Source organism: Nelumbo lutea, chromosome 2 (assembly GCF_056320005.1).
Source record: "Nelumbo lutea isolate HS-2025 chromosome 2, American lotus-T2T, whole genome shotgun sequence".
Lineage (NCBI taxonomy): Eukaryota > Viridiplantae > Streptophyta > Magnoliopsida > Proteales > Nelumbonaceae > Nelumbo > Nelumbo lutea.
In genome coordinates, this window is record NC_142685.1 from 86,180,837 (window position 1) to 86,202,022 (window position 21,186).

General features: G+C 40.2%; 1 protein-coding gene across 1 annotated transcript in view; it reads right to left on the minus strand.

Moving 5' to 3' along the window:
- LOC148871711 (Cyclophilin-like peptidyl-prolyl cis-trans isomerase family protein) overlaps positions 1-21,186 on the minus strand; it is a 58,920-nt gene that overhangs the window by 16,634 nt on the left and 21,100 nt on the right. The window contains exons 4-5 of the mRNA XM_088969249.1: positions 6,006-6,098; positions 5,276-5,308 (exon numbers count right to left, since the gene is read on the minus strand). Of these exons, the coding sequence (XP_088825375.1) occupies positions 5,276-5,308; positions 6,006-6,098 (126 nt within the window). The remainder of the gene's footprint in view (positions 1-5,275; positions 5,309-6,005; positions 6,099-21,186) is intronic.

Consider the following 21,186-nt stretch of genomic DNA (forward strand, 5'->3'; position numbering starts at 1 on the left):
TCTTGCTGAAGAATTCGGTTCGTTGGACGAACCCTACTGATTCTGCTCCACCATTCGTTGTGTCATCTTTAGCAGGAACAGTCTTTGGAGTTTTTTCTTTGGGCATGAACACCTTCATTGGGAGATACTACATCTTCGTATCAGGTATATCCCTCTCCTACTGATTTTGTTCAGATTTGGTCCGGTTCTTGGTTCAAGATTGATCCTTGAAAAGCAGTTTTCTAAAACAAGGAATGTGATTCCCAGATGGGAGAGAAAATATTTGAAATTTCGCCCTACCTTCCTGTAGGGTTTGGCCATCCATATGGTGGATCTCTCATCCCTTCAATATTATCTCTTGCAGCCAATTCCTCATGGCCTTTGTTTCCGATGGATGTTAAAAATACCTTCCCCAATAGTGACTTGCAAGAAAAAGTGTACATACAGTTGCCTCCTGGAATAAGGCCTTATATGGACTGAAACAGTCTCCCAAAGCCTAGTTTGATATATTTAGACAAGCTCTTGAGAAATTTGGCTATATGCAAGCCCAGTCAGATCAGATTCTTTTTATTAAGAAAGTGGTTTCCTCTTTAACACTGTTTGCTGTATATGTGGATGATATCGTAGTGACAGGGAGTGATACCCGTGAGACTAGCTCTCTTAAGCAACTCCTTCACAGAATTTGAGGTCAAAGACTTGGGAGAGCTACGATATTTCTTGGGTATTGAGGTAGCACGATCTAAGCATGGGATTTTTGTTTTCCAAATAAAGTATGTTATTGATTTGTTGGAAGAAACAGGGAAACTAGGTGTTAAATTGTTGACACACCTATTGAAAACAAAATCACAAGATTAGTGTAGAACATGGAGAGACCCAGAGCCCCTTGAAGATGAAGTTATGTTCCAATAGTTAGTTGGAAAACTTCTCCGTATCATACGACCAGACATCAGTTATGCAATCAATGTTATTGGCCAATATATGCATTCTCCTAGAACTACTCACCTACTTGCAGTTGAGAGGATACTGGCATATTTGAAGAGATGTCCATGCAGAAGTGTACTATTCAAAAATAATGCTAACATGAAGATAGAAGTTTACACAGATGTTGATTGGGCTGGATGTGTTGATCATAGGAGGTCTACCTCTGGATGTTATGCCTTTATAGGGAGGAATCTTGTTTCTTGGAGGATTAAGAAACAAAATGTTGTTACTCGCTCCAATGCTGAAGTTGAATATAGGTCCATGGCGAATGAAATTCATATCTGAGGAGTTGGGTATTACTTGTGAGAAGCCCCTAATGCTCTTGTACATAATCAGGTTGCTATTAATATAGCCCATAATCCGGTACAACATGACAGGACTAAGCACATTGAAGTGGACCGACACTTTATCAGAGAGAGTTGCTTCACAAGAAATGTGTCTTCCATATATCACCTCCAACATGCAACTTGCAGATCTCATCACTAAGGCAGTTTCTAAGACAAAGTTAGAGGCAGAACTATGCAAGTTGGGAATGGCAAACATCTATTCCCAACTTGAAGAGTGTAGAGAATATTAATGTGGTCCCCACTATGTTTGTATGTGGTCCCCACTACTATTTGTTTATTTATGTTAGTGGTAGTTGGTAGTTATTTCTTATTTCTTTGTTTGTGTAAGTAGTAGGGGTAATTCAGGTTTTTCCCCTATTTTAATTATTAATATAGTTGGTTGAGTGGGGCGACAATTCAAGTCATAACCCACTCTTTTTGACTTCTTCTCTTTGTCTTCTCCTTCTTTTCTTCTCTCATTCTCGAACTTCTTTTTGTTTATTATACATTATAACCAGGACTGATTGCAGTCCTACTAGGCAACTTATAAAAATTAAAACCAACCAATAAAATATTATATATTTTATATCTATTTTTATTTAATCAATATTATGTATTATATATGTGTTTCAGTCCCCTAAGCATGCGTCTAACATATATTTCTTGGTGTTTAGGCGAAGCGCTCTTTGAAAAGTGCCTAGTTGCCTAGGCGCCTGCCAGGGTGTCGCCTTGACAACTATGCTATTGTGCAAAAGTTTCATAAACTTATTCTTACCTAGTTTAACACTCGGACCAAAATATTCGATAACACCAAAGAATATTTTGAGAACCTTTCATCCTATTTTGATGCCTTTGGGGTTGTTCATTAGAATTATTGTTCTTACACACAGACTCCTATAGCTTAAACTCAAACAATCTCCTAGAGCTTGGTTTGAGAGATTTCAAGTTGCCCTTGTTTATTTGTTAAGAGGAGTAATTCCTTGGTGACTATTTTGATTGTTTATGTTAATGACATTGTGGTTACCAGTAATGACATTGGGAGTTGTCAACTATTTCTTGGGAATTGAAGTTGTTAGATCTAAGGATCGTATCTTCATTTCTCAATGCATGTGTCATTGATCTACTTGCAGAGACTGGAAAACATAGTGTTAAACCAGCCTCCACCCTTATAGACTTAAACCACAAGCTTTCTGCTATTTGATGAACTGTTGTTTGATAGGGGAGTGTTCCAAAAACTGCTTGGAAGGTTATATCTTTGCACAACTCAGCCAGATATTTCGTATGCAATGAGTGTCATTAGTCAGTTCATGTATTCACCTAGAGATACACATTTAGCAGCTACAAAGAAGATTTTGTGTTAATTGAAAGGCACTCTAAGGAAAAAGGTATTTTGTTTGCCAAGTAGGGACATATGAAGTTGGAAACATACACTGATACTGACTGGGCCGGATGTATTGATGATAGGGGATCCACCTTAAGATATTATGCTTTGGTGGTAGGGAACATTGTCTCATGGAGGACTAAGTAGTCTGTAGTAGCTAGATCTTAAACTAAAGTAAAGTTTAGGGCAATGGCACATGGAGTTTTAGAATTATTGTGGCTTAGATCACTTTTGGGAGAGTTGGGTATTGACTGTGAGAAGCCAATGATGCTATATTGTGACAACCAGACAACTGTCAACATTACACATAATCCCATCCAGCATGATAGAACTAAGCACATAGAGGTTGATCGACATTTTATACAAGAGAGTTTCTTCAAGGGAAGTTTGCTTGTTGTTCTATTGGGTGATGTCTTAATCAAAGGTGCTCCAAAAGGGAAATTGATATACTATATAAGCAAGTTGGGCATGATTGATATCTATGATCAGTTTGAGAGGGAGTGTAGAGAGACTAGGCCGAATGGGCCTAGTACTTGTATTTTGTTAAGTAGTGTTCTTTTTATTCTTATTTTGTTAATAGGCCTTTTCTTTATGGGCATGTTAACTTCTTTTTAACTTCTTTTAAGTTATTGATGAATTGGCCGCCCACTTAAGGTTTACTTGTAATTAATCCTAATTAAGTTGGATTAATAAAAGATTAGTGAGAGAGGAGAGAACATCATTGAACTCTCTTCTCCTTTCTCTTTGTTGTATTCTTCTTTTCTTTCTTCCTTTTTCTTGTTGTAATCAGAAATTAATATCAGATTTAAAAAATAGAATCACATCTAAGAGAGTTATTCCCTCTATAGAATCTATGATCTTGTTGCTAACTAAAATATAATGCAGTATATCACCTTTATATATATATATATATATGAGCCAACAAATTTATCAACAATAATGTAGCCGTCATTAGCATGGCATAGGGACCCTTATTCGTGTATTCTGATAAATTTTGTTTGAAACCTATTTTTCATGTGATAAATTTAGATTATTTATTTGATAATTCTTATATAAAAATTTTCTATTCAATTTAAGAGATTAAATTAAGTTTTATTTCTAAAGAATAACCCACTTTATGGATCCTACATTATTTGAAATGAGTTTTTACTTTTCTCTTTTTCTTTTTAGTGGAGCTAACTACCCAAGGAAGGAAGCTTTTGTTTGAAAGTGGGAGTAACCACTTCTGAGATGCTCTTTCTTGAGAAAAGATGCACTTGTCTGATATATACAAGGTTTCAAATTTCAACACGATACGCCCGATTCAGGGTGTATCATATTGTATCTTTCAAATTCTGATACAAGATACGGTGGAAAATCGATTGTATCATCTTTTTGCCACCGTATCAGGGGATATATCAGGCGTATCAGTACGCTAAAAAAAAGATATGGGCAAAAAGCAAAAATAAAAAATAAAAGTGGAAAGAATGCATCTTTCCCTTGAAACAAGCCTTCTTTCACCCCCTAAATGACTCTAAAACTCCCAAGTCTCATTCATAAAGTGCTAGATATGCAAAAAAAAAACGCAAAAAAGCACGTGTGAATCATTAATGTTATTGAATTTTTTTTTCAAGTTTTGAAAAATATTACAGAAGTAGGTAACTTTTTTCAAATTTTCATAATATCTTATGATTTTTCCCTTGAATGCTTGAAAATATTTAAATCTATGTTAATCTACACTAAATATGTCCAAAATCACTTTTTTATGTGTTATGAGTAAATTTATGGAAACTTTATGAAGAGGTTTGGAAAAATATATAAAAAAACAAAAGAATTGAAAACGTACATTTTTATCTACCTAGAAAGACTGATTATGTTTTAGATATATGGAAACTTCATATCCATAGAGCAATTGCAATTTCTTGTTCAATAATTTTTTTATATTTTTATATTTTTAGAAATAAAAATAATTAATAATTAATTATATTTTATGATCTAATCCAAGTATTGATTAGATTATAGATCTAGGGATGAGCTATCATATTTTATTTTTGAGTTTTATATTTTTTGAAAATAAAAAATAATTATTAATTATATTTGCACTTAGAAATTGTGCAAATGCATGTTTTATGGTTGGATAGGATAGTTAGGTTTTCCCATCCCCTAGAACTTAAGAACTACAATTTATAAATAATAGTTAAGCATAGGGTTTTTCAATAAAATTATAATTGACAATGATGTATTTCTTCAAAAACCATTAAAATATATTAACTTAATGTATGTACACCTCTCATTGAGGCCTTATATTTAGTGTCATTGATGTATTTTTATGATTTATCGAAGTATTTATAGTGTTTCCACGCATATCTATGTGTATCTTAATTTTTCTCCAATACACGTGTATCCAAGGCATATCCCAATACGTCTCTTAAAATTGCCTTTCCGATACACTTGGCATTTTCGATAATACTTTGAATCTTGGTCATTAATGGGTTAATAGGTTTGATGGATGAGTTGAAGGCTTGAAGCTCAACCAAACCCAAGCAACCCAATTGCCACCACTATTGTGGAAGTACAGGCACAGAATCAAATTAAATACATTTAATCATGATGCCATTTAAAGTATTACCTGACAACCATTAGTATTTGGTCCGCTATTTGCCTGCAATAAGACGAGGGAAACAATATCAATTCATCTATCAGTCCTGGAAATAGGTGCTGCAACACTAATGATTCCAATTTTCCGGAAATAAATTATAACATACAAAGGTACAATAAGAAAAGTACGAGCTGTTTTCTTTTTGTTTTCTTATATTATTTCTCTTTTTCCTAGTAGAACATAATGATGTTCTTCCCTGCCTCTAGTATTAAACATCTTATTCACCAGGAAATTACATTAAGCTCCATTTGTTTCAATGCAAAAGGAGCAGATATTTCAGACTAAATTATGTCAGCCTTGTTAGAACTATACTACTACATGGGAAACATAGTAAATGCATTAAGAATTCAACTATCCTCCTAATTTATCAATTTCAGGAAACCTGTAAAAAGGTCCCAAAACATCAAAGGTAAACATGCTTAAATTGATAGACATATTGAGTTTTCACATGACTCCACATTAGATTCATCTAGCTACCATTAAAATATAAAAAGCATGGGAATATTCCATGAATGTAAATGTAAACAATTTATGTGAATTTGATTAAAAAAGAAGAAAAAAAAAACTGGAAAGCAACTGCTTAAACAAATGAAGAAAATGAAAATAGACCAACATTTTAACACATCCAGACTTAATTGAGAGCCCCCTCTCCAACCCGCCCCTTTTCTTTGTAATGAGTTTAGAGAGGCAAAACATGTACCATTGACAACAGGCCAGGACCAGTGTGTTTTGCAATGAAGTTTTCATCTTCAAACTTACTTCCATAAATTGATACACACCCACTACCATCTCCCTGCAAAACAATAAAAACTGTTAAATGGCAGGGAAAAGATAACCTCCATGCAGTATGACACTTTTTTTTTATAAAGGAAAATAAAATAAAGAAAATACGATTATAGGCAATAAGTTCAGTAACACGAAGGTAAGTAATTGAAGCACGATGTATTGGTGGATTATTGCCCTTTTAACCTAAAGACCTAGCTTAAAATCATCTGATTTGTAGTTTACATCAATGTTTTAACCATATGGTTGAAGTAGATGGTCAACAAACTGATATTGACATGCCAAATCACATTTTTGAAAAAAAAAAGATATTGGCTTGGTCAACAACCAGATGACCTTATTGGTTGACCTGCTGTTTCTTTTCTTTTTGGTATTTTAGGCATTTCCGTCACTAATTACAATAATCCTCATTTTTTGCAAATATTTTCGTTCAATATGATGAATATATAATATTAAAGAAATGCTAAACAAATAATATATAATCTATATTTTTGTTTAATATATGATAATCATTATAACAATAACACTTGTATAATTTATGACACCAGAAGTTGACTTGTCTAACTGAGAGGGAAATGTGGTTCCATTCTAATCATCATCATTATAACAATGCTTTTTTATCTTGTAGTCAAATAAACTAGTCAGATTGGTCCTATAACTCGATCGGCATTTTGGGTCCATTTACCACCAAGTTGTCTGCCTGTAAAAACCATTGGCTTGGTCAATAACATGATGGTCTAGCTAATTGAACCATTAAACCAATAGTGGAGTCATGGGTTAGAAATTAATTCTTTTTTCTTAATATTTGTATTCTATTTCCATCAATAAGAAAAATAATTTTTATTTATCACATTTATTTTTTTAGTAAGATGGATATATAATATTACAGATGTGCTTAAATTTTCCTATAAAATTTATGTTCTTTTTATATTTCATAATTTTACCTTTCTTAAATATTTATTATTCAATTATGACATCATGGGTTGACCATTTGACCTAGAAGATTACTACTAACCTGCTACCTATATAGGAAAATGATTTCATTTTTAGACTGACTTTAAATTCTGTATTTCACTTACATCATTAATAAAAGTAATTCTTATTTATCACACTTTTTTTGTTTAATAGAATTAATATATAATATTAGAGTTGTTTCTAAGTTTTTCTATCTTTTAAAATTTTCAATAATTCTTTGTATGTGTTAGCCAATAGGGATAAGGATAGTTTGAGCGTCTCGAAAGCAGATTGAGAAATGCCTCTAAAACATATAGATAGAGGGTAAGACGGTAGATGATTTGGGAAAGTGGCCAAGTCTGGGTGAGAGTTTGGAACACATAAGGGATTGTAGGCAGTTGGTTAAGGATTCATTCTCCCCAATGCCTTGCTTGCTCTCCTATTTAAAAAGCAAGGGAACAAGCTATGTGCACGGAGGTATAAAAGCTGGAATATTCTCAGTCTCAATCAATGCTGAGAAAACAGATCCCATCATTCCCTCCTCCAAGGAAGGACACATGTCCATGAGAACCACAAGGTTGTTAAAGCATGACCACAAGGCTCTCTGAGAGATTGATGTGTGTCAACACGGTTACCGGATATAGTCAAACGTGGTTTTCTTGGGGCAAGGATCACATGTCTGACAATCTCACAACAGCACCCAAGTGTAAGGCTCTAACTTGGCCTTGCAAGATCAAATGCAACCACGAGGTAGAATATGGCCACAAGGCCATTGAGTTGTCAGCCTATAAATATTGAGAACTTCATCCAGCCCCACAAGGATAAGCAACTTCACAAGGTTGACGAGTTGGTGAGCTAGAATTCCATTCACACTAGATTCATGTGGTTCTGCCTCATGAGGATTTTCCCACAACTAGACGAGGCTTGGTCCCACTTAGCCTCATGAGGTCTTGTTACATGTCACAGAACGCTACGACAGGTAAATGCCAAACAGGAACATAAGGAAGGATATTGTAGCCAATGTGCTCAAGGACACATGGAAAGAAAAGGGAGAGCCTGATTACCAAAACCCCAAAAAGCCAAGTAGCAAGTCCCTAACTAGCCTAAAAGGGGAAATAGATCAACATGATCATGAACTTCTAGAGATCAATATGCCAACCATGTTGCGTAAGAGGGAACTTCCCAGTGATGGAAGATCTCATGATCTCCAAGGAACAAGAGCGTATATATAGAGAGCCGCTTTAAGAAGAGGGGACACCTCGACGTTCAAAGAGAAACCCTAGCAACCCCTTGGGAGCCTTATCCCAAACTGTGACAATAGTTCTGTTGAACCAGTTTCAGATATAGAGAAGAGAGAAAGAGAGAAAGAGAGAAGGAGAAGAAAAGAGAAGGAAGAACCATCGGCTAAGGAAGGGTATTTCAGTCTTTTCATCATAAGTTAAGATGTGTTGCTTGTTTGGTACTGTGTTAAGTCACATGTCCCATACTTATGTGGGGGCATATTTGACATTGTACCTTGTTTTAATATATATGCCCCCACTTAAGTATGGGACATGTGACTTAACACAGTACGAAACAAACAAAACATATTAACTTATGATGAAAAGACTGAAATACCCTTCCTTAGCTGACTCTAACACTCCCCCTCAAGCCTGAGAATATATGTCATATAGTCCCAACTTATTACATATATAGTTCACTCTTCCCGAACTCAACCCTTTTGTGAACAAGTTTGCCCACTGATCACCTGTTCTCACATGCTCTGTACTTATGACACCATCAAGGACTTTTTCCCTTACAAAACGAAAATCCACCTCTATGTGTTTAGTCCTCTCATGAAAAACTGAATTGGATGAGATGTGAATTGCAGCTTGATTGTCATAGTATAGTTTCATGGGTTTGCTTATTGAGAACCCGACTTCCTGCAAAAGATTTTTTAACCACACTAGTTCACATGTAGTGTGTGACATGGCCCTGTATTCTGCTTCTGCACTACTCCTTGCTACAACAGTTTGCTTCTTGCTCTTCCATGTCACTAGATTTCCTCCAAGAAAGGTGCAATAACCTGTAGTGTATCTCCTATCAGAAACTGAGCCTGCCCAATCTGCATCTGTATAGCCAACTATTTTGAGACGACCTCCTAGCCTGTACAACCCACGGCCTGGAGCCCCCTTCGAATACCGCACAATTCTAAGGACTACATCCCAATGGGGAACTCGAGAACTTTGCATGAATTGGCTTACAACACTGACAACAAATGAGATATCTGGTCTAGTGATAGTTAAGTAATTCAGTTTTCCCACTAGTCTTCTATACCTTCCGAGGCCATCAAATAATTCACATGTATCACTGCCCAACTTCACATTTGGTTCCATGGGAGTTTCAGCTGGCTTAGCACCTAATAGCCCTATTTCTTTCAAAAGGTCACAAACATATTTCCTCTAACATAGGTTTATACCTTGCTTCGATCTAGCAACTTCTATACCCAAGAAATACTTCAACTTCCCAAGATCTTTTGTCTGGAAGTGATCTTGTAGAAAGACCTTCAGTCTATCAATCCCAAGTCTATCACTGCCAGTGATGACTATTTCGTCCACATAAACCACTAGCAAGATCTTCCCAGCTTCAGAATCATAGCTAAACATTGAGTGGTCAACTTGACATTGTCTCATTCCGAACTCTTTCAATACTTCACTAAGTTTGCCAAACCAAGCACAGGGAGATTGTTTGAGCCCATAGATTGTCTTCTTGAGCTTACACACCTTATCATCCTCCCCCTGAGCAACAAACCCTAGTGGTTGCTCCATGTACACTTCCTCTAGAAGATTACCATGGAGGAAGGATTTTTTAATGTCGAGCTACAACAGAGGCCAATCATGCATGACTGCTAAGGAAATCAACACATGTATTGAGCCAATCTTAGCAATAAGAGAAAAGGTTTCGACATAATCTAAACCATATAGTTGAGAATATCCTTTGGCAACTAAACAGGATTTTAGTTGTTCCACTCTCCCATCTGGTAGATATTTAACAGTATACACCCATTTACAACCAACAACATGCTTACCTAGGGGAAGATTGGCGAGTTCCCACATATGATTATGATTAAGGGCAGAGCGTTCCTCTTCCATAGCTTTACACCACCCTGGTGAGGTAAGAGGCTCTTGGACATCCTCAGACCAACTAATCAAATTAATAAATTTGGTGTGCACAGATCTTGCCACCAAGATTTCAATTTCCATCACTTTCAGCCCAAGATTTCAAGAATCCATAATAGAACAATTCTATAATATATTAGAATGTCTATAAAGATTTCAGATCATTGGCCCACTGTGAGAACCGAATTCTCAGAGTTTTCTTCTAACTGCTCAAATCAACTAGACTAGTTCTTCCCGATTTGAGATTTGGTTCATGTTGAGTTGGGCCGATTTCTAGTTATTGGGCCCAGTTATTTATCTTTTATTTTTGAGTTGTTAAGTTCGGAAGTTATTGGGCTTTAGGCCCATTAGTTTATATGTTTTTTAAGTTGTGACTGTTCAGCTACTTAAGTAGCTGCCCTACTAAGGGCATTCTTGTAATTTCTTATTCTTTTAATTTGAGTATATAATGCAAAGAGGGGTTGGCGGCCAGAACTAATTCAATTCTGGTTGACATTCCACTCATTTTTTTCTCCTCTCTTCTCTCTAATGTTGAAACTCTTCATCTTCTTCTTTTTCTTCACAAGGAATTCATCAAAAATTGCAATTTATGATTTCTACTTGGTATCAGAGCAGGTCAAAGGTTCCTTGAGCTGTTCTATCATGCAGCCCTAGATTGGCGATTGCATGGTGATTCGAGAGGCTGATCGAAGACCTCAGGTAAGCTTAGTTTTTGGATTTTTTGGTGGATCTGTTTTGCCTTGTAGCTGGTCTAGGGTTTCCCATCAAATTCAGGAAAAATTGGAGAAAGGGGGAGAGTCCTGTTTCTGTTGGACTCTTCAATTTTGACCTAGGAAGTGATGCCCTAATTTTTTAGGGTTCCTTGGAGTTTTCTGAAGGGGGCGGTTCAAGTCTTGCCTGTTTTGGAGGTCTTTGGAGAGAGCGGCTGCCTCTTCTCTCTTTTCTCCCATCCCGCAAAATAGGAATCTTTTGTGGGAAGATCATCTAGGGCACCAAAAGGGTGTCGGTTGTACCAGAAATGATTTATTTGATATTTTTTCGTTTTACAGTAACCATCTAACCTCTCTTTGAGAATTATGGAGGGTAACGGAGTTGAAAACAAACCTAGGAGTGAAATGAGACCTGTGGGAGGTGTCGGAGACCTTTTCGGGGCTGAGACCATTACTACAGTTAAGTTGGATGGTTCAAATTACTTAGAATGGTCACAATCTGCAAATATGGCCATTTATGCTCGCGGGAAGTTAGGGTATATCACTGGTGAGGAAGTGAAACCCGAAACTAACATCTCCTAGTGGGTACAGGAAAATTATATGGTGATGGCTTGGCTGTGTAATTCGATGCTGCCCCATATAAGTAAGATTTTTTTGTGGGCAAATACAACTAAGGAAATATGGGATGGGGTTGCAGAAACCTATTCACAGAGTGAGAATGTTGCTAGGACCTATCAGTTGAGGAATCATATTATTGCTACAAGGCAGGGAGATAGACCTATTGCTGTTTACTTTTCAGCCCTTCAAACCCTATGGCAGGAGATTGACCATCTGGAGACAGTTGTTTGGTAAATCACTAAGGATGCAGCTGCCTACCAGAAGCTCCTAGAGAAGTATAGGGTTTTTGAATTTCTTGCTAGCCTTAATCCCGAGTATTGTATTGCAGGACAAATTCTTTCCAGGGACAATGTTACTCTATCCCAGCCATATGCCTTTGTATCAGGGGAAGAGAGCAGGAGAAATGTGATGATGAAAAATTCTGGTTTTGATCAATCAGCCATGGTTAGCACTGTGAAACCTAAACAAGTTGGAGACCAAGGTGGCAGTGAAATCAGGAAGGAAGACAAAAAGGATTTGATTTGTGACTACTGTAAGAAGCCTAAACACATAAGAGATACTTGTTGGAAACTTCATTCACATCTTGTGCCAAATAGACTCGAAAACAAGAAGGGAAATGCTCACATGGCAGTCACTGGTGACATACTGACCCCTCCTACAACTCATCTGGAGTCTGTTGCAGCTGCTGTAGTGAGGGCCGAACTTGAGACTTATGGGCAGTTCTTGAATCAGTAGGGTACAGTCAGTCCTAATTCAGTAACAGGTGGACGGGTAGGTACCAGTAGTTCTGGTGGAGCACACTCTACTTCCTTTGCTCACACAGGTAGTTCACATGTCACTGCAAATTATGTTTCTACTACAGGTAAGGAGGGACCTCCTTGGATTATAGATTTTAGAGCCTCAGATCACATGGCCCATAGTTCCACTATTTTTTCTTCTTACCAGCTCTGTTCTGGTAGAGACAAAGTCTCTACAGCTGATGGATCTCATGTTCCCATTGCTAGGAAGGGGTCTGTCAAGATTAATGATTCCATTTCCCTTCCCTCTGTCCTTCATGTTCCCAGATTAAGTACTAACCTGTTATCTGTTAGTAGTTTGACTAAGAACCTGAATTGCTCAGTAATTTTTTCTCCCAATCATTGTGTCTTGCAGGATCTGGATTCAAAGAGGACAATTGGGAGTGGTCGTAAAGTGAATGGAATCTACCTCCTGGATGTGCTTCCTCATCATCAGGATCATCATGTCAGTAGGGATAGTGAGTCAGATTATGCTTTGACATAATCGTTTGGGTCATTTGTCTTTTTCTTCTTTGAGTTTCTTATTTCCAAAGCTTTTTGAGTTTGTTAATTTGTCCAGTCTGGAGTGTGAAGGTTGTCAACTTGGAAAACATTGTAGACATTCCTTTAAAGCTAGTAATAAAAGATGTTCATCTCCTTTTGATGTTATTCATTCTAATGTGTGGGGACCATATTATGTTCCTTCTATGGGTGGCTATCGATATTTTCTCTTATTTGTGGATGATTTTTCTCGATATTCTTGGATTTATTTGATGAGATATTGAGATGAGGTACCATCCTTGGTTCGACAATTTCATTAGATGACGCTAACACAATTTGGGATACGAATTAAGGTGTTCAGATCAGACAATGCCAGGGAATATTTTGAAAAGCACCTTGCTTCGTATATGTTAGAATATGGTGTTGTCCATCAGAGCAGTTGCTCCTACAGTCCACAGCAGTATGGTGTTGCAGAGAGGAAGAATAGACACATTGTTGAGATTGCAAGAAGCATGATGATCATAGCTATTGTTCCAGTTCGGTTTTGGGGTGATGCAGTTCTCACAACAGTCTTTTTGATTAATAGGGTGCCCTCCCGTATACTTGGATTCAGCACATCATTTAGTCTCTTTTTTCCTGAGGGGGAGATGTTCCATATTCCTCTCAGGGTGTTTGGGTGTGTTTTCTTTGTGCATATTCTTAGTCCTCACCGCTCGAAGCTTGATCCGAAGTCAAAGAAGTGTGCCTTGCTTGGATATGCAGAAAATCAGAAAGGGTACTACTGCTATGATCCAGTTTCTAGGAGTCGGTATGTTACTATGGATGTCACCTTTTTTGAGTCCACATCCTTCTTTTCGAAAAATCCTTCTCAGGGGGAGTGTATTGGGGAAGTGAGTGAACAGTCTAATCCTCTTCCAGTTCCAGTTCCTGTGTCCACTCCTGTGTCTGATCTTCTTATGTCACCTACCTTATCACCTTCTTTTCGTCCTGCTTCTCAGTGTTACTCATGACAAAGACTTCACAGGGAGGTTGATTCCACTGCAGAAGAACTTACATCACTTCCTGTCGGTTCCTTGGAGATTCCAAATTCTGCTGACACGGATTCAGGTATTCCTCTTGATCTCTCTACTGTTTTGGTTCCCATTGATTCTACTAATCCCATTACAAATAACTTTGACCTTCCTATTGCTCTCAGAAAAGGGAAAAGAAAGTGTATTGCTCATTGTATTTCACAGTATCTATCCTACAATGGACTTTCTCCTTCCTACCGTGCTTTCCTTTCCTCTCTCGACTCAGTGTCTATACCCAAGGGTGTCAGTGAGGCTCTCTCAAAACCTGAGTAGAAGACAACTATGCAGGAAGAGATGGAAGCCTTAATTAAGAATCAGACATGGGAGATTGTGAATCTACCAGAGGGCAAGGAGACTGTTGGATGCAGATGGGTTTACACAGTCAAATAAAAGGCGGATGGAAGTATAGAAAGGTATAAGGCCAGACTTATTGCAAAAGGGTACATACAGACCTATGACATTGATTATTTGGAGACCTTTGCACCAGGTGAAAAGATGACTTCTGTTCGGATGCTTCTTTCTCTTGCTGCCACATACTCTTGGCCCCTATTTCAATTTGATGTGAAAGATGCTTTTCTAAATGGAGATTTGCAAGAGGAAGTGTATATGGATCTTCCTGTTGGTTTCTATAGTGATGCTGAAAAGGGGAAGGTATGCAGACTTAAGAAGTCACTTTATGGTTTAAAGTAGTCTCCCAGAGCATGGTTTGACAGGTTCAGGAAGGCCTTGGTTGCTTTTGGCTACACTCAGACTCAATCTGACCATACCTTGTTTGTGAAGCGGAGCAGATCCTTGGTGTCAATCCTAATTGTTTATGTTGATGATATTGTTGTCACAGGAAATGACCTAAATGAGATTGACGGTTTGAAGAAGAATCTACACAGGGAATTTTCCGATCTTTTAACCCAACATGTCTTAACTTCCATCTCTCACACCAACCACTTGAATTTCCTCTTCTCATTATTGTACTTCCATAAACCATTGTGCTCTTTAATCAGCCACCTTATCACCACCTCTGAATCCCCTTCAATTAAGAGTTTCTTGATTTTAATTCCTTTGCTCTCTGGACTCCTTCCATAACTGCAAAGATCTCAGCTCTAAGGGAGTCACCCACTCCAATTGGGCCCAAGAACATGGCAGAAATGACCCCATTTTCATCCCTAAAAACACTCCCAATCCCCGATTGTCCCAGATTTCCCCTACTACACTTATCAAAGTTTAATTTCAAGAATCCACTAGGTGGAGGGGTCCATGCAACATTCATTATTGACTTGGTCTGTGTGCAATTAGCAATTTCACCCCACTTCCTCAACGTGTCATCCACAGTGTAATCTGTGAATAGTTCCAAAGATTTCAGCCACTGTACCGCCCTAATATGTATGATAGCCTTCAGATCTGTTGCTCCTCTCTGAGCTTCTGAGAATATCCTGGAGTTTCTTTCTTCCCAAAGTGTCCAACATACTGCAGTCCTTAGTCCCCTCCACATTGTCCTTCCCCCTTTTATCCACCACCTGAAAAAAGGTGAAAAAAGGCCCTGCAAGTCAGATGGGGGATTCCAGCTACATCCAAATAGGGAGAAAGCCCAATCCCACATTGACCTCGCAAAATGGCAAGACACCTGTAGGTGAAAACCAGTCTCCCCATCCACTTTACACAGAACACACCATTGAGGTGACAAGCAAGTATTGGGCTTCTTCTTTTGGAGTAGATCGCCGGTGTTGATTCTTTCCAAATAGGCTTCCCAACAAAAACTACCAACCTTAGGAGGTATTGCCAATTCGGCCCATACTTGAAAAACCGTTTTATGTTAGATTAAAGCAAGACTACCCCATTTCAGCATGGACTGCTATATGAGCCGAACTGTTTTTTGTAGTTTAGTCCATATGGCAAAATAAAATTATTGGATAATTTGGTTCATTGATGGGTTGATCATGTATTAATATGAATGTATATGGGTTTTACAAGTTTTGAATTGATATGAATCAATTATATACGTGTATGATGTGCTGAATAGATGTGATTCGTTTATGGGCCATAAGTTTTTGGCCCATGTATTCAATTGTGTGGCTCTCCATGAACATCATGGTTGAATGCACATCATTGCCATGATGGACATGGATAATTGCATGATCTCCTTTTCTAATGGGCCCCCCTCCCCAAGAGGAATCACGCGGAAACCCTATCCCATTAACGGCCCATTTGAATATGACTTTATGAAAATCAATGGGAGCCACTACGTATGACCTAAATCTGAGCTAGGGATTGATATACACGTTCCCCCATGATTAATATAAGTGCAATGACATAGAGAATATCATAAGATGATATCTCTAAAGGCCTTCCGTCATTAGCATGAAAACAGGCTGAATTGGTGGGTGGAGATGCACCATAAAATTGGGCTATCCATTTCACTGAGACAGTCAGTGGGATTAATTCATGAGATGATAAAAGCATCATAGACTAGTGGGAGGGGCCCATCCTAAAATGGAAAACTCTTCCACGGTACCTTGGGGCTTCCGATATGATAGGTCTGCACTTACCAATTAGAAAGGTTTAACCTAAAATGGCAATGAACCTTGTCTAATTGATACTTTGGGACCCTATGCAATAAGAAAATAGTCCACAACTGAGGGCAAGCACATTGCCGTAAGTGAGGTTGCCTAATTAAATATGGATGAAAAAAAAAATCATCTTGGAATTTGAAATCCCACCATATCACCCATTCTAAGGCTGACAAGGTTGACACTGATGTGTTACCAAAGAATTTGTAGTTTGTCTCGGCTACTAGGGTTAGACCCAAAGCACATGTAGGGCGTGCTTGGATGAAACACTAAACTCGAACCATTTTCCAATTATGCCCTAAACCTTGGAGATTGATGAGCAAAACTGAAAAATTACACATAACCCCTACACTTGATTATGTTACTGCACTAGGTGTTGGATTGGGTTGTCTTTGATATGTCAATCAATGAGATCCATTAAGGGTCAAAACCTAGGTATGTTGGAACAATCTAAGAATTCACTTGAGTGAGTGATCATAGTGATAGGATTGGCCCCTTTGTCAGACAAAGTGAATGATAGGGCTTATACTCTCTCTGATGGAAACCTGAACTGACGACAGTGTATTTCAACTATGTTTGAGATTTGGTTTTGTAAAATATATATATACATATAAATATATTTATATGTATATATATTAATGTTTTATGAAAAATGTTTGCAAAAGGTTTTAATTCTCTGGATTCATCCAAGCAGAGAATGTGGCACTTTACTTTACAGCCAGGGGAGAGGTCCTTCCCTGTATATATATATATATATATATATATATATATATATATATATATGAAAAATGTTTGCAAAAGGTTTTAATTCTCTAGATTCATCCAGAGTGTGGCACTGTACTTTGTAGCCAGGGGAGAGGTCCTTCCCTGTTGGGTAGTGTTGTGATCATTATGGGCCAAAAGGATAAGTGTAAGAGACCATTACAGGGCTGATTACCTGATGGGCATTATCTTACTTAAGTCCATTATCCTTGGGTCTCCATAGGATGATTGAATTCAATGATCATTTAGTTGTAAATGTTGGGCCCATATTGAACCCGTAGTGATGTGCTCAAGGGTTCATTGTGTTTAGCAGTAAATTTGGCTAAGCCTTTTCATAGAGGTTGGGTTGAACCCATGTGAACTTGTGTGAGGTCATTGTGGAGTCCCACACATTACAAATCAGACCTAATTTGGCCATACAACATCTTGGGTCATGAGTCTTTGAAGGAAATGGGCCTAAGGCCCATAATTAAAAAGATTAAGTATGCTGTCACATTACAACTTTAAGTTTCCATGTGCTCTGGGTCAAAATCTAGGTTTGGAAATGGGTATGGAGCACCCATCCTCTTAGGAGGATAAGGCTTATCTAAGTTCATATCCAAATTAGGTTTGGATAATCTCATAATTTGATTAGGAGAGTGCTCCATAAAGACATAAAAGAAGAGGGTGAACCAGACTAGAACATCACTTTCTCTTGTTCTCTCTTCTCTTTTGTCTTCCAAGGGTATGTCATCTAAGACCCTTGAGGAGATTGAGGACATGAGAGAGGTTTCCTATGCCTCTGTCGTAGGGAGCATCATGTACGCCATGTTGTGCACTCGGCCAGACATTGCTCAGGCTATGAGTGTGGTAAGTAGATACCAATCAAACCCAGGGTAGGAGCATTGGACCACTGTGAAAAACATACTCAAATACCTTCGAAGGACTAAAGAATATTGTCTTGTCTTCGATGGTAGTCACTACAGATGGTCGGGTATACTGATGTCGACTTCCAATCAAACCCAGATGATAGAAAGTTTACATCTGGTCACATCTTCACGATGGGGTCCTATGCAATTAGTTGGAAAAGCAACAAACAAGTGTCCACAGCAGATTCCACGATCGAGACCGAGTACATTGCCACAAGTGAAGCTACCAATGAAGCAGTTTGGATGAAGTTCATCCATGAATTAGGAGTTGTTCCATCCAACACATCACCCATTCCACTGTTGTGCGACAACACTAGAATCAATGCTAATAATAAGGAGCCAAGAGCCCACTCGAAGTCCAAGCACATCAAGAAGAAGTATCACATACTACGGGAGATTGTTAGTAGAGGGGACATCCATATTCAGAAGGCAGCATCAACGGAGAATGTGGCAGACCCGTTGACTAAGCCATTGACACAGAAAGTGTTTGTAAACACGTGGACAGTATGGGATTGAGGCTTGTACCAGAATGGACCTAAGTGCAAGTGGGGGTTGTTACACAGTGTATGCCCTTATGTCACGGGGATAATTCTACAGTGGAAGAAACCCGTGCGGCGTCCTGGCCAAGGCAGGCCAGGACAAGCCTTTGTGCACTTAGAGGCTAGGAGTTGCCCGATGGGATGGCTCCACCAACGTCAGTAGCACTGGATCATAACCTCAAGTCCAATGGCCGGGGCACTCTCCTGGCTCAGACCGGTCCATGGGAGGCGCCGCTTACGTGCTAAAGGGGGGACAACCATAATGGAAGGCGACCATGCGCCGATGAGGTGACTTGGCACCGATGTGTAGGGTCTCCTGTATGCCGATGATGACAGGCACCTGTGTGCCATGATGATAGGCAACCGCTTGGGCCGGAACACACCCGTGCGCTAGGGGCAACGGGATAGCTCAATCAGCTTGGGCAAAGGGCTGGCGAGGTGAAGGGACATGCTTGAGCCAGGCCCGCGTGCCAAGCCTCCCTTGAGTATCGGTAGCGCAGTGTCGGTCCAACACTGTCCCCAGGAGCAAGTGTGCGCCCATGAGGAACCCTGGTAGCCATGCTAGCCATTAACCAGGGCCGCCCCGCAAGGGGATGAAGGTCTAGGAGTGCCAAGGTTAGGCACCCAAGGAGGTCGACCACCCCTCCTCAAAGAGTACGTGCCTGAAGATGACATCAGTTCTCCCAAAAATCTTACAGGCGAAAATGACGGGCATGTCCCTAACGTAAGCCTGCCAAGCGTAGGCGAGGCTAAGCCTACTTTGAACCGTAACAGGCTCCCCCACTCAATCCATTGTCGTCCTCGACAATGGGTCTTCCTCGTGAATGGGCGTCTGTGTCCCGTGCCATCCACTTCCTTGCCAGTTCCAGGGCTCGTCTGGCTAGCCCGGGTCTTGCCTATATTGGTGTCCATTTATGGGGACAGAACCATTTCACCATGCCGGCCTGCCTGGACTTCACCCCCAGTGTCGAGGTTACTCAAACCGCACAATGGCTGTGCCGTTGAATTGAGAAAGAAGGGCCCTCGAAGAAATGTGTGTGGTACTTCGCGGAGGTCCGCCCCATGTATCATCTTACCTCAAGGCTCAACCGTCTTCTTGGTAGCTTCTCAGTGATGCTACCGAACACGTTGATAGGTCTACTCCTGCTGTCGGCGATGGATGTTGGGTGTACCCTTTCACCATGCTGGCCTGCGGTCTTCACCTCGCCCTGTGCGGGTTACTCAAACCTAGACATGGCTTATGCTCTCTGGGCCCTCGAAACTACGCTTCGCCTCGCCGACTCGGGCTACATCTTCACTCCGAGGGGGCCCCACTGCTGCTGCCTCAAGGAGACATGACCGCTTCAAACGCGAGTGTGGCAACTTTTACCCATGAGTTGCCGAACATGCACTCGCCTTGTGATAAGCTTCTGCTGCTGCAAGTGTTCAACCTGAAAACTGAGCATGTCCACCTGATACTTTGCCGGTGTAGGGCCGCCATGCTCCAACGGCTAGCGTAACCACATTCCTAACAAGGCCCACGCGTCTGCCCCCGCATGAGGACAACAACCAATGCGTCTGCACCCGCAAGGGAAGCTGTTTTAGGGTCATTGGAATGGGAACGCGAACATTGAATGGCCTCTTGATAGGCCTAATAAACAATCTGCTCGGGCAGTGTGCCCACATTCCTATCAAGGCTCACGTGTCTGCCACCGCATGAGGACAACAACCAAAGCGTCTGCAACCGCAAGGGAAGCTGTTTTAGTGTCATTGGAATGGGGACACAAACTATGAAATGGCCTCTTGCCAGGCCTGATTTGAAATCTGCTCGATCCTGGGTGGAGGTGACTAGGGACCGCACCCCACAAAATGCTGCTTGTCGAAATGACCGCTTCAACTGGCTCTGGGCTAATCTGCTAAAAACCAACTGCGGTTGCAACTGGCCAACTTGCTCTGATACCAACTGTCACGGGGATAATTCTACAGCGGAAGAAACCCGTGCGGCGTCCTGGCCAAGGCAGGCCAGGACAAGCCTTTGTGCACTTAGAGGCTAGGAGTTGCCCGATGGGATGGCTCCACCAACGTCAGTAGCACTGGATCATGACCTCAAGTCCAATGGCCGGGGCACTCTCCTGGCTCAGACCGGTCCATGGGAGGCGCCGCTTACGTGCTAAAGGGGGGACAACCATAATGGAAGGCGACCATGCGCCGATGAGGTGACTTGGCACCGATGTGTAGGGTCTCCTGTATGCCGATGATGACAGGCACCTGTGTGCCATGATGATAGGCAACCGCTTGGGCCGGAACACACCCGTGCGCTAGGGGCAACGGGATAGTTCAATCAGCTTGGGCAAAGGGCTGGCGAGGTGAAGGGACATGCTTGAGCCAGGCCCACGTGCCAAGCCTCCCTTGAGTATCGGTAGCGCAGTGCCGGTCCAACACTGTCCCCAGGAGCAAGTGTGCGCCCATGAGGAACCCTGGTAGCCATGCTAGCCGTTAACCAGGGCCGCCCCGCAAGGGGATGAAGGTCTAGGAGTGCCAAGGTTAGGCACCCAAGGAGGT